Source organism: Pseudorca crassidens, chromosome 2 (genome assembly GCF_039906515.1).
Source record: "Pseudorca crassidens isolate mPseCra1 chromosome 2, mPseCra1.hap1, whole genome shotgun sequence".
NCBI lineage: Eukaryota > Metazoa > Chordata > Mammalia > Artiodactyla > Delphinidae > Pseudorca > Pseudorca crassidens.
This window is the reverse complement of record NC_090297.1, coordinates 98,839,703-98,854,613: the sequence shown is the minus strand read 5'-3', so window position 1 is coordinate 98,854,613 and position 14,911 is coordinate 98,839,703. Positions and strand designations below refer to the sequence as shown.

At 37.8% G+C, this 14,911-nt stretch overlaps 1 protein-coding gene across 3 annotated transcripts in view; it reads left to right on the top strand.

Moving 5' to 3' along the window:
• The window catches only part of LOC137219155 (monocarboxylate transporter 1-like), a 37,069-nt gene extending 22,704 nt beyond the window's left edge, over positions 1-14,365 (top strand). For 2 of the 3 annotated variants that reach the window (XM_067727295.1, XM_067727296.1), the window contains exons 2-5: positions 4,229-4,489; positions 5,514-5,657; positions 8,760-9,626; positions 13,152-14,365. In XM_067727295.1, the coding sequence (XP_067583396.1) occupies positions 4,273-4,489; positions 5,514-5,657; positions 8,760-9,626; positions 13,152-13,405 (1,482 nt within the window). In that variant the 5' untranslated portion in view covers positions 4,229-4,272 and the 3' untranslated portion in view covers positions 13,406-14,365. Of the gene's footprint in view, positions 1-4,228; positions 4,490-4,945; positions 4,972-5,513; positions 5,658-8,759; positions 9,627-13,151 lie in introns of those variants that run through there. The other variant, XM_067727297.1, reaches the window with a different exon arrangement.
• The last annotated feature ends 546 nt before the right edge of the window (positions 14,366-14,911 follow it).

Genomic DNA, 14,911 nt, shown 5'->3' with positions numbered 1-14,911 from the left:
CAGAAAATCAACCAGGAAATAGAAGACTTGAACAACCAAGTATGTACCAAGTATAAACCAAATAAATCTAACAAACATCTGTAGAACATTTTACCCAACAACAACAGAATACACATTCTTCTCAAGTACACATGGAACATTTTCCAGGATAGGCCATCTATTAGGCCATAAAACAAGTCTCAGTACATTTGAAAGGACTGAGTATGTTCTCTGATCATAATGAAAAAAAATCAGAAATGAACAACAAAAGAAAATTTGGCAAATGAGCAAATATGTGGAAATTAACAACACATTCCTAAATAACCAATGGTTCAAAGAATAAATTATAAAGGAAATTAGAAAACACATTGAGATGAATGAAAACAAATTACAAAATACCAAAATTTCTGTAATACAGCTAAAACAGTGACTAGCAGGAAATTTATAGCTGTATACATCTATATTTAAAAAGAAAAAAATCTCAAATCAATAACTGAAACTTTTGGGACTTCTCTGGCAGCACAGTGGTTAAGAATCCACCTGCCAATGCAGGGGACACAGGTTTGATCCCTGGTCCGGGAAGATCCCACATGCTGTGGAGCAGCTAAGCCTGTGTGCTACAACTACTGAGCCTGTTCTCTAGAGCCCGCGTGCCACAACTACTGAGCACACATGCCACAACTACTGAAGCCCGCATGCCTACAGCCCATGCTCTGCGACAAGAGAAGCCACCACAATGAGAAGCCCATGCACCACAATGAAGAGTAGCCCCTGCTCGATGCAACTAGAGAAGGCCCACACGCAGCAACGAAGACCCAGCACAACCAAAAGTAAATAAGTTAAAATAAAATTTAATTTAATTTAATTTCCATCCTGTTGGGAAGAAGTCTCTAAAAAAAATAAATAACTGAAACTTTTACCATAAGAAACAAGAAAAAAAGGGTAAATTAAATGCAAAATTAATACAGGGAAGGAAATAATGAAGATTAGAACAGAAATAAATGAACTAGAAAGTACAAAAAAATAAAGAAAATCAATAAAACCAAAAGTTTGGTTCTTTGAAAAAATCAGTAAAATTGACAAACTTTAGACTAACCAACAAAAGAGATAGAGAACTCAAATTACTAAAATCAGAACTGGAAGAGGATACATTATGTATAGTGAAGAATTAACCTTACCAATAGAGAGGTTTGGCCTTTGTCCTTGGCTACTGGAATATGATCTCTAGGTCTCTGAAGAGTCCTGCCTGATAGGAGTGTCTTTGTTTGCTGGGCCCTTTAGCTATATTGTCTTATTTCCAATCTCTGAAAGATAAAGTATTAGCCCCTGGTAAGGGCTCTAGTAAGGGCTGGAGACTAAAGGTTAGCACTCACGTGAGCAGTATGTGATCAAGCCCTACTAAATTCTAGACACCAAAAGCTTAGGTGAGTTTCCCCGGTTGGTGGTACTCTATATTTTCACACATTGTAAGTGGGAGAAGGTAATGCTATCCATGACTCCATGGAAAGAGTATGATCAAAAGCTCCACACTTGAACCTCTCCCAAACTCTGCCCTGTGCATCTCTTCCTGTGGCTGATTTCAACCTGTGTCCTTTCCCTGTAATAAATCGTGAATATAATAGCTTTCAGTGAATTCTGTGAGTCCTGTTGAATTGCCAAAACTCTTTTGGAAACCACCCCACTCCGCACCCCCTGACCCCCACTGCCTAAATTTGCAGTGGGTGTTAGAAGTGAAGTCAATTTTGTGGGGCCTGTTCCCTCTAATAGTACTGTTGGTTAAACTCTTCATGTATCACTACTAACCTTGTAAAAATAAAAAGGGATTACAAAGGAATACTCTGAACAATTGCAGACCAACAAATTAGATAACCTAAATGAAATGAACACATTTCTAGAAAGGCACAAACTATCAAATGACTCAAGAAGATATAGACAAGCTGAATATACCTATAGCAAGTAAAAAAATTGACATAATCATCAAAAAACTACCCACAAAGAAAACCTGAAGCCCAGATGGCTTCACTGGTGAATTCTATGAAATATTTAAAGAACTAACACCACTCTTTTACAAGCTCTTCCAAAAAGCAAGAGGAGGGAACACTTCCCAGCTTGTTCTTTGAAGCCAGTATTACCCTGTTACCAAATCCAGACAGACATCACAAGAGAAGAAAACTGCAAACCATTATCCCTGGTAAATATGGACGTAAAAATCCTCAACAGAATATGAGCAAACAGAGTCCAACAACATAAAATGGGTTATATATCATGACAAATTGGGACTTACCTCAGGAGTGAAGGAATTCATAAATGGTTCAACATATAAAAATCAGTCAAACCATACCATATTAATAGAATAAAGGCCCCAAACCACGAGATCATCTTCATAGACACATAACAATTTGCTACAATCCAATATCCTTCGCGATAAAAATACTCAACAACTAGGAATAGAAGGAAGCTTCTCAAACTTAATAAAGGGCATCTATAAAAACCCACAGGTAACATCATACTTAATGGTAAAATACTGAAAACTTCCCTGTAAGGTCAGAAATAAGACAAGGATGTCCACTTTCACCACATGCACTGGAGGTTTTATCCAAGGAAATTAGGCAATGAAAGGAAGATGTAAAACTATCACAGATGACATGATTTTGTAAATAGAAGATCCTAGGGAATCTACACACATATATACATATATATACATAAGTCTATTAGAACTGATAAATGAGCTCAGCAAATTTGCAGGCTGCAAAATTAACATACAAAAATCAATTGTATTTCTAGACACGAGCAATGAAAAATCCAAAAATAAAATTAAGAAAACAGTTCAAATTACCATATCGTCAAAAATAATATTCAGGAATAAAATTAATTGCTAATGGGTACAGGGTTTCTTTCTGGGGTGATGAAAATATTCTGATATTAGTGATGATAGTTGTACAGTTTTCTGAATATACTGAAAACCACTGAAATACAAACTTTAAAAGGGTGAATTTTATGATATGTGAATTATATCTCAGTAAAGCTATTATTTAAGCAAATCAACTGTGTCTTTATAAACCAGCAACTAACAGAAAATGATTTTTTTAAAATTACCATCTACAAGAGTAATAAAAGCTACCTTGGAATAAGTCTAACAAAAGTTGTGCATAAAAGTAAATAAATAAATAAATAAATAAAAATAAATATTTAAAAAAGTTGTGCAAACCCTGGGAATTTTATAATTTTATAAAGCTTTTAGAAACTTTACTTCTATAAAAGTTTTATTTAAAAAACCTACTCTTTTAGCTTCTTAAGCAGAACTCTTCCTAAGAGTTGTTCTTTTTAAATCACTACAGGATCACTTTCTAAATTATATTTGAAGTGTTTAGATTAGTTAGAAGGTGAGCTATTTAAAAGTTGATTTCTATGGATAGGAAGGTAGGATTTGTATTAAAGAGTAAGGAATAGTAAAATATGAAATTGTCATTGTTGACCTGTACAGTATTAATACTGTACTACATCATTCCAGGTAATGTTAGGGTGGCCAGAATGAGTATGATAACATATTGTTGGAAGGTTTATTTTGACATAAAATAGAAGCTGGTTTAAGTAAATCAAAGGAGAACTTAATTTCTCTAAAGTAGACTGGTAAACCTTTTAGCTCTCAACTTCTCCCACCTGCTAGTAATTCATAATCACATTGTATTTCTTTTTCTAACTATGTTTTTCACTAATGCTGGGGCTTAAGAAGAAAAGGGGAAATCTTTGGTTTAAAACTACTAGTCTCTGATATCAGGGTTCATTTTTTAAAAAATATTTTATTTATTTATTTATTTGGTTGCGCCCTGTCAGTTGCGGCAGGCGGGCTCCTTAGTTGTAGCATGCATGTGGGATCTAGCTCCCTGACCAGGGATTGAACCCAGGCCTCCTGCATTGGGAGCATGGAGTCTTAACCACTGTGCCACCAGGGAAGTCCCTCAGGGTTCATTTTGCAGGTTTAAACAGTATTGGTCAGCCATCGTTTAGGAATCTTTCTAGTCACATATTAGTAAAAGAATACCTTAAATCTAAGCAGCTAGATGAAAACCCAACTTTACTGAGCTAACTTTCCAGCCCGTTAAATGAGAATCTAATGCTTGAAATGACCTTTTATTTAGAAAATTGCTATATGCCTTTATTTATTTATGTAATAAATGTAAGGGATTTTATGGGAGTGCTTTGTTATTGACCTACTTGTTATGTACTATTTTAATTTCATACCCTTTAGATATTTGGATTTGAACTGCATTTTAGAATTCATCTTTACTTACAATGCCACCATCAAACGGAGGTCCAGTTGGATACACGCCCCCAGATGGAGGCTGGGGGTGGGCAGTGGTTGTTGGAGCTTTCATTTCCATTGGCTTCTCTTGTGCTTTTGGCAAATCTATTACTGTATTTTACAAAGAAATTGAAGAAATATTTAAAGCCAGCACCAGTGAAGTGTCATGGTTATCTTCCATCACGTTTGCTGTCATGTATGGTGGAGGTAAGTACTCATGACCTGCTCTTTTAACTTTCAATGGGTAGACAAAACTCTGTAGTAAGTGCTTTTTGTTCTTGATGCCCTTATCAGTGAGATATTTGAAATGTTAGTTCTTGGAGTTACGTGATTAGAGTCGTGTTTTTCATTGTCTTTAACAATAAAAGCTACATAGAAGCTGTGTGCTCTGTTAGGTCAGTTATAAAATGGTGTCATTATAAAGGATAACTTCCTTTAAAAATGTGTTTTGTGTTGACTGCTGGGTATAGAAAGGTAATTGATGTTTGTATTTTAATCATATACCCTGTAAACTTGCTAAACTCTTGTTGTTTCCAATAGTTTATTGGTAGATTTTCTTTCAAAAATTTTTGATAGACAAATCTTCTGCAAATACTGATAGTTCGGTTTCTTCATTTCCTTACACCTTTTCCCCCGTGTCTTACTGCTGGCTCGGACCTCCAGTATAATGTTGAAGAAAAGTGGTGATGGTAGGCATTCTTGTTTTGTAGTTCTGTTTTGGTTGTGTTGTTGTTTTCTGTGAGAAATAATACATTTTAGCTAGTTTGTAAACATGCCCTTAAGTCAGAAGTTTGATCAGACTTGCTCATAAATCTCATCGTTCATGTGTTTGCTCTAGATGACCATCTAAAAATTTAAAACAAGCAAACTTGCTACATATATGTGGATAATATCCTAGATACATGAAGAATCCTATAAACACTTATAATCAGGGTATTTGCAGCCTCTTCTGCCTTAAAATAATTAGATTATTGTCTTGCATACTTTAGTTAAAACCCATCTAATATGTCCTAGATATATAGAAAATGTGCAATCAATACTATATGTATTCCATTACACAGACCTGTGACTCTGAAATGAAGATAGAAAGTAATATTCCTTGCCACTGTCTTCTGTTTCATCTGTTTATTTTCTGGGGTGGCATCCTGTCATGTTGGTAATGTCATATGCAAGTGTGGATGTGAGGGCTGGGCTTCACCTCTGTATGAGTAAGCTGTTTGTTCTCTCCTAGGTCCTATCAGCAGTATCCTGGTGAATAAATATGGCAGTCGTCCAGTTATGATTGTTGGCGGCTGCTTGTCAGGCTGTGGCTTGATCACAGCTTCCTTCTGTACCACTGTGCAGGAACTTTACTTGTGTGTCGGAGTCATTGCAGGTGAGTTGCTACTGATGTATTTTCAAGCATTAATTTTTGTGTGGACTATTTATAGCATTAATTTGCCAATTCTTTTGAAAAATGAAAGTTCTTTGTTAGAAAAATAACTAGGTCACTATTTTTTAGAGCTGTTGATATGTTAATTTTAAAAAAGCAAGTCTTTAAAGAAAGTTCTGGCACTTAATGGGTGATTATTTTTATTGAATGAATAAATTGAAAGAGATTCTTTCCTTTCTTCCTTTCTTTCTTCCCTTCCTCCCTCTCTTTCTTTCTTTTCTTTTCTTTCTTTTTTTGTCTTAAGAAAGAAGATAGTGGTGATAGGTAAAAAGTTGTTGAAAGGGAGGTCATTAGCTATTCCCACTCATTTCCCATTCTACCCAAGAAGGAATTGGCTCAAATTAGAGAAAGAGAGAATGTCAGATACAAAGCAGTTTCTGATAGAAAAGACAGATACATTTTCAAGGGATAAAGGGCATTCATGAGGAAACCCCCCTTTCTAATAGCTAAATTAAGAAAATAAAATTGCTGAATATAAATACAATTGACACCCATAGCTCTACAGTTCAGAGAAAACTACCATTAATATTTTGACGCCATATCAACTCATTTTTATATGCACACATAGAATTTTTAGAACAAAGAGGGATGACATTAGTGAAGTCAAACAGAGAAAGACAAATATCATATGATATCACTCATATGTGGAATCTAATTTTTTTAAATGCTACAAATGAACTTATTTACTAAACAGAAACAGACTTATAGATATCGAAAACAAACTTATGGTTACCAAAGGGGAAAAGTGGAGGTGGTATAAATCAGGAGCTTGGGATGAACATACACATACTACTATATATAAGATAGATAACCAACGAGCACCTACTTGTAGCACAGGGAACTCTATGCTCAATATTCTGTGATAACCTATAAGAGAAAAGAATCTAGAGGAGAATGAATGTATGTATATGTATGACTGAATCACTTTGCTCTATACCTGAAACTAACACAGCACTGTAAATCAACTATACTCCAATACAGTTAAAAAATTTTTTAAAGAGATGAGATTATGTATGTATAATGTTTGTAACCAATTTTTTCACTTAGTGATACATCATGTATTATACATAGTTTCTCCATCTCAGTAAATATACTTTAGCAGCGATTATTTTTTCATGGGATAGATGGATATACCATAATTTATTTCACCATTCTCTAATTGAAGGACATTTAGATTGTTTATATTTTCACTCTTAATAAACAGTATTTGCATGATAGTGCTTTTGTATGCATCTTTGTGAAAATGATAATTTCCTTTGGATAAATTTTTAGAAGAGCAATTACTGGGAAAAAAGCGTTTTGATATCATTGGCCAAATACTCTTTTGGAAAGGTTATAATAATTTACAGTCCCACCTGCAGGACCTGAGATAATGCCAGTAATGGGTATTATCTTTTTGGATCTATACTTTTACTACATTAATTAAATTTTTAAACATTTAGCTATTTTAGCTCATCTGGATTATTTGAATAACATAAGGAAGGAATAGAACTTTATTTGTTTCCATGTGATTATTCAGCCTGTTCATTATTTCATTTATTAATTCACTCAACAAATACTTATTGAGTCCCTAACTATATGCCAGCACTGGTCCAAGCTCTGTGGGGAGAGCCAACATGACAGGCAAGATTCCCGCTGTTTAGTGGAGGGAAGCAGACAATAAGCAGACCAACAAATAAATGAATAAATAAGAAAAATATTGGGTAGTAATAACTGCTTTGCAAAGACTTAAAACAGAATTTTGATAGAGAAGAATTGAATGGTCCCTAAAGGGAAGGCTTCTCAGAGGTGGTGATTTTAAGTTGAGATCTGAATGAAAGCTAGGAGAAGGCTTTGAGAAAATCTAGAAGAACAGTTACACTTAGCACAAGTAAGAATAGACTGAGATGAGGGCAGGGAGGTAGGTTAGGGCCAAATCATGGGACCCCTTAATCCAGAGTGAAAAGTTATGGACGGGCAGTCATTAGAGAGATCGAAATGTGCAAGCATCCTAACCTGGTTTACCTAGTAGGGAAGCAAGATTGGGAGACCATTTAACAGGTTATTGGGATAGTTACTGTCCCAGCCCCATTAGCTGAAAAATCCATTATTTCCCTATTAATTTAAATGTATCTTTTGGTTCTGTTTCTGGACTTTCTGCCCACTTTTAGTAATCAGTTTTTCTAATTTTGAATAAGTGCCACACTATTCTAATTACTGTAGCTGTACAATATATTTATATATCTGTTAGGGTAGGCCCACCAATTATTTATCCTTTTCCAATAGTTCTAATGCATTTGTTCTTCGGGTGTATTTTAGAGTCATTTTACCTCATTTGAAAAATAAAACACATTGAAATTTTCATAGAAATTTCATTAAGTTAATGGATTTACTAAGGTAGTGTTAGCATCTTGACAATGTTGTGTTTTACTATCCAAAAACATTTTCTCTCTCTCTCCCTCCCCCTCCCTCTCTCTTGCTTCCCTTCCTTCTGCCCCTTCTCCTATCTTGCTTTCTGAATTTATAAAATTTATCTTCTCTCCTTTTTGCTTTCAATTCCTCTGGAAAGCTATTCCTCTGGAAAGCTAAAATTATGAAATAAGACAAAGGATCTTACATTTACTGTTCTTTTTGTTGCTAAAGGATAAAGAATTATTTTTTAAAATATACATATTTTAGGGACTCTCTGGTGGTCCAGGGTTAAGACTCTGTACTTCCACTGCAAGGGGCCTGGGTTCGATTCCTGGTCGGGGAACTAAGATCCTGCATACCACATGGTGCGGCCAAAAAATATATATATATATATATATATATATATATATATATATATATATATATATATATATATATATATACATTTTTTAATTTTATAAATCTAGTATTTGCTGCATAAAGAGAATTTATGTCTGTATTTATTTGATAACAGTCCACTTAATGACCTACTAGTTATAACAGCCTCTCATGATTTTGACCTCTTTCCACTTCATTTCTTTGCCTAGTTAATGAATTCCAAATATGTTTCTGACATTTATTGGAGTATGTGATTCTTTCTTCCCCTCTCGCCAGGTCTTGGGCTTGCCTTCAACTTGAATCCATCTCTGACCATGATTGGCAAGTATTTCTACAAGAGGCGACCATTAGCAAATGGACTGGCCATGGCAGGCAGCCCTGTGTTCCTCTCCGCCCTGGCCCCCCTCAACCAGGCTCTTTTTGCTGTCTTTGGCTGGAGAGGAAGCTTCCTAATTCTTGGAGGCATCCTGCTAAACTGCTGTGTGGCTGGAGCCCTGATGAGACCAATAGGGCCCAAGCCAACAACTGCAGGGAAAGAGAAGTCTAAAGAATCCCTTCAGGAAGCTGGAAAATGTGATGCAAACAAGGGGGCAGGTGATGCAAATACAGAAGTTAATGGCAGAAACGCCCCAAAGGAGAAACAATCCGTTTTCCAAACAGTTAACAAACTTCTGGACTTATCCCTATTCAAACACAGAGGCTTTATGCTGTACCTCTCTGGGAATGTGATAATGTCTTTTGCGCTGGCTACACCTTTAGTCTTTCTTAGTAATTATGCCAAGAGTCAGCATCACTCTAGTGAGAAGTCTGCCTTCCTTCTTTCCATTCTGGCTTTTGTTGACATGGTAGCCAGACCTTCTATGGGACTTGTAGCCAACACAGAGTGGATAAGGCCTCGAGTTCAGTATTTTTTTGCTGCTTCTATTATTGCAAATGGAGTGTGTCATATGCTAGTACCCTTGTCCTCTAGCTACATAGGGTTCTGTCTTTATGCGGGATTCCTTGGATTTGCTTTTGGGTGGTTTGGTGCCGTATTGTTTGAAACGCTGATGGACCTGGTTGGATCCCAGAGGTTCTCCAGTGCTGTGGGATTGGTGACCATTGTGGAATGCTGTCCTATTCTCCTGGGGCCACCAATTTTAGGTATAGTATGTCTCCCTATTTCTATGGTTCTATTAACATAAAACAGAAGATTAGGAAGGTGATAGAAGGCAGAAATCAGTGAGCTGCTTGACAGTCTTTCTTCGCTTCTGTACCCTCAGTGCTGGCACAATGCTTGGTACAGCGTAATTGCTCAAATAATAGAACTGAATTAAAGTGAATCATCAAGCTGAAAGAGGAATAAAAAACTATTACACACTTAAGTCTGTATAATAATTTTTCCTGATAAAAAAACTAACCTGTTTATTGTAGAAAAATGTATGTATAACCACCTTTAAAATACTGTTGGTGATTTCTTTTTAATTGTGGAGTTTATTCAGCAGTAATATTTAAAATAATAACAGTAGGTACCAGGTGAGGGCTCACAGTATACCAGGGACTATCCTAGTCGTTTTCTATATTCTGTCATATATTACAAGTCTGTGATGTAGGACAATTATTGTTCCCGCTTTATAAATAAAGAAATAAAGGCTTCTAAAAGTGAAATAACTTGTCCAAGATCACACAGCTAGTAAGTGACAATAAAACTTGATGTATTATTCTCCTAAGAATGCTAAATGGTGAATGGATAAAGAAGATGTGGCACATACATACAATGGAATATTACTCAGCCATAAAAAGAAATGAAATTGAGTTATTTGTCATGAGGTGGATGGACCTAGAGTCTGTCATACAGAGTGAAGTAAGTCAGAAAGAGAAAAACAAATACTGTATGCTAACACATATATATGGAATCTAAAAAAAAAAAAAAAGGTTCTGAAGAACCTAGGGGCAGAACAGGAATAAAGACACAGACGTAGAGAATGGACTTGAGGACACAGGGAGGGGGAAGGGTAAGCTGGGACGAAGTGAGAGAGTAGCACTGACATATATACACTATCAAATGTAAAATAGATAGCTAGTGGGAAGCAGCCGCATAGCACAGGGAGATCAGCTCGGTGCTTTGTGACCACCTAGAGGCGTGGGATAGGGACGGTGGGAGGGAGATGCAAGAGGGAGGGGATATGGGGATATACGTATGCATATAGCTGATTCACTTTTTTATACAGCAGAAACTAACACAACACTGTAAAGCAATTATACTCCAATAAAGATGTTAAAAAAAATGCTAAATGGTTTACATTTTAAAATTATTATTAATACAAAATACAACAATAATTTGGACTTCTGGATGTGACCCATGCTTTTGAGATTATGCACCATAAAGTAAGGAAGGATACATAACAGAAGATCCACTGCTGACCTGTCCACCCTCTCTCCTCCCTATGTATACCCAAGGAGATTCCAAATCCTGTCTGTTTTTGCTTCCTAAATCTCCTTCTAATCTGCCCGCTTGCTCTCCATCACAACTACCACTCTTATCCAAATCTCCTATCTTTTATCAGTAGGCTTCTAACTTTACCCATATCCACTCTAGCTGTTCTTCATCTCTTAGAACACTCCAGTTGCTTCCCACGTTCTCAGGGTGAAGATCAGATTCCCTGCTGTGGCCTACTAGGTCCTGCGTGGCCTGGCCCACCTGTGTCTCGAGCCTCATTTCCCACCACTCAGTTTGCTCTCTGCTTCTCCTCTCACACCCTGTGCTTCCTCCTATCACCTGCCTTTGCACTGGCTGTTCTCTGCCCTGAGCCTTTTCCCATCTCCCTTCTCCTTGATAACTCCTATCCTCCTGTAAGTCTTGGCTAAGTTTACACTTTAAGAAAAGCCTTCCTGGGCTTCCCTGGTGGCTCAGTGGTTAAGAATCCGCCTTCCAATGCAGGGGGCACAGGTTCAGGCCCTCGTCCGGGAAGATCCCACGTGCCACGGAGCAACGAAGCCCGTGCTCCACAACTACTGATCCTGTGCTCCAGAGCCCACGAGCCACAACTACTGAGCCTGCGTGCCACAACTAATGAAGCCCACACGCCTAGAGCTCGTGCTCCGAAACAAGAGAAGCCACCGCAATGAGAAGCCCAAGCACTACAGCCAAGAGTAGCCCCCGCTCGCCGCAACTAGAGAAAGCCCGCGCACAGCAACAAAGACCCAACGCAGCCAAAAATAAAATTTTTTTTAATTAAAAAAAAAGAAAAGCCTTCCTGACCCTACTTGCTAGTCTTAAAACCCCTATTTTCTGCCTTCAAACCTTCCTTGTAGCACTTGTCACAGTCTGTATAGTTATTGGATTAACATTTCTCTTCTCCACTGAGCTGTGGATGTTACCTCCTTTGCTCACCCTTAACTCAGGGCCTAGCAGACCCAGGGCCATGTGTATGTTTAGAGAATCAATAAGTATTGCTGAGCGAGTGATGCCCTGCGTTGGAAAACCATATGGAGTCATATTTGAATTGCTTATATAATATGGGTAGTATTTTCCAAAGTTTATTTCTTTTATTTATTTATTTGGCTGCATTGGGTCTTAGTTGCGGCATGCGGGATCTTCATTGTGGCGCTTGGGTGCCCTGGTTGTGGGGCATGGGCTCCAGAGCATGTGGGCTCAGTGGTTGCAGCAGGCGGGCCCTCTAGTGGTGGCTCGCGGGCTGTAGAGCGTGCAGGCTCAGTAGTTGTGGTGTGCAGACTTAGTTGCCCTGCGGCATGTGGGATCTTAGTTCCCTCACCAGGGATCGAACCCACATCTCCTGCATTGGAAGGTGGATTCTTAACCATTGGACCACCAGGGAAGTCCCTCCAAAGTTTATTTCTTAATACTAGTTTGAGATACTAATAAATTTTACTATTACCAGGATTTCATGGCCAAAAAAAGATTGGAAACACCAAAGTAAATAAGTTTCTTTACCTCATAAATAAGTAAATAAGTTGCTTTACCTCATAAAGCCTTTAATAGAAAAGACTATGTGTCATTTCCAAATTTACTTGACTTTGCAAACACTAGGGAGTAACCCTGTAGCACAGAAGTTATGGTGCAGGCCTCACAGTCAGACTTGCTGGGTTGAAAGCCAACCTGTTTCATTTACAAGCTTTGTGACCTTGGATGAGTTACTTAAGGTTTCTGTACTTCCAGTTTTTCTGTTATGCAATGGGGATGATGATAGAATCTTCCTGTTGTGAGGATTAAGCACTTAGAATGGTGGAAGGGTGTTGCCGTTAGTTAATGTTTTAGCAGAGGATGAGTGTTCACAGGAACGCCCTTTGGGAAATGCTGATGTCAGAGAAAGTGCATTGGCCTGGGAGACTGGAATTAGCTCTATGGCCTTGGGCAAGACTACTAAACCTCTTTTGAGCAACAAATTTTTCCATTGAATATTGAGAGGATTGACTCTAGGTGGTCTCTAGGACTTTCCCAATTCAAATTTGCCAAGATTTAATTATTTTCAAGTTGCTAAAGATAATAGAATACACAGGGCCATCCAAAATCAGTTGACATCATAAACAAAAGGTCAAATAATTCTGAGCAGTTTCTATTTAGACTAATTTGTCATTTACGAGCTCTTTGAGTGGATCCTTAAGCTTTATTTGGGAAAGGGTATAATTGTTTACCGACATAACTTTTTTTTTTTTTGGACATCTTAGGTCGTCTCAGTGACATATATGGAGACTACAAATATACATACTGGGCATGCGGCATAATCCTTATTGTCTCAGGCATCTATCTCTGCATTGGCATGGGCGTCCATTATCAACTTGAGGCAAAAGAACAGAAGGCAGAGGCGAAGCAGAATAAGGAAAGTAAAGAGATGGAACCAAAAGAAGTTATTAAAGCTGCAGAATCTCCAGAACTGAAAGGCCCAGAAGCAGGACCCAAAGAGGAGACACTTTCAGGCTGACGTCAGAGATAAACAGAAGCTTTGGAGCAAAGATACTTGAAAAATTCTACTGAATCATGTTCTACTCTTGGTGCTAACAGTGGATAGTGGACATTTGTGTGGAAGTCATACCAGGTGTTCATTGATAGAACATTTATTTCCTTCCTTTACAACAGTCATAATAAATATGTCACGTCCTTTAGGGGCAGGGGATTTGCAAAAGGTGACAGAAGGAAAAAGCTTTTATTTGAAGTCATATTTATTAAGGTATACCTTAAATACTTACAAATCTCTTTTATAAGAGTAAAGTTTAATGAATTTTGACACAAGTGTTTTGTCAAATAACTACCACACTAATATAGAATATTTCAAACAGCCAAAATAATTCCCTTCTGCTCCTTTGCAGTTAATCCCCTCCCCTTAACTATAGCCCCTGGCAGCCACTGCTCTGATTTCTGTCCCCTATAGTTTTGTCTTTTCCAGAATGGAATAAATGGAACCACATAGTATGTAACTATGGCACAATAGTGTATATATATGGTCTTTATCCTCAGTTCCTGGTATACAGCTCCTAGAAGCCTTGGAATCTCTGGAGTGATAAGAGTCTCTTTTGCATGCTAATTAGGTGACTGGTGGCTGGAGACCCCTTTCTTAACTTCAGGATAGGGGCTAGTCTCCAAAAAGGCCAAAGCATGATTTGAGGGTTGGAACTTTCAGCCCCATCCTCTGACCTCTGAGAAGGGGAGAAGGGCTGGAAGTTGGGTTCAATTATTAATGTCCAATGATATAATCAATCATGCCTATGTAATAAAAACCCCTAAACTACAGAGAGCTTCCTGGCTGGTGAATACTTTGAGGTACTGGGAGAGTAGTGTGCCCAGAGAGGGCATGGAAGCTCCCTACCTCCCCTCCCCACCATATTTTACCCTATGCGTCTCTTCCATCTGGCTGTTCTGAATTGTATCCTTTATAATAAATCAGTGAACGTAAGCAAAGTGTTTCCTGGGTTCTGTGATCCATTCTAGTAAATTATCAAACTTGATGAAGGAGTCATGGGAACTCCCAATTTATAGCTGATTGGTCACAAGTACAGGTGGCAACCTGGGACTTGAGACTGGAATCTGAAGTGAGGGCAGTCTTGTGAGACTAAGCCTTTAAATCTGTGGAATCTGACACTAACTCTGGGTACTTTATGTCAGAATTGAACTGTAGGACACCAAGTCGGTGTCTGGAGAGTTGGCGCAATGGTTGTTGGTATGGAAATAACCCACACATTTGGTGTCAGAAGTGTGAGTAAAAGCAGTTGGGAGTAGCCTTTTGCGTCTGGCTTCTTTCACAAGAGCATAATGTTTTATGGTTCATCCACGTGGTTGTATTTTTCAGTAGTTCATTGCTTTTTATTGCTGAGTAGTATTTCTTTGTAGAGATGTACCATAATTTGTATATCCTTCCCCCAGTTGGACATTTGAGCTTTGTTCTAAGTAAAGAGATCTGTGCAGACATATGCTTTCATTTCTCTTGGGTAAA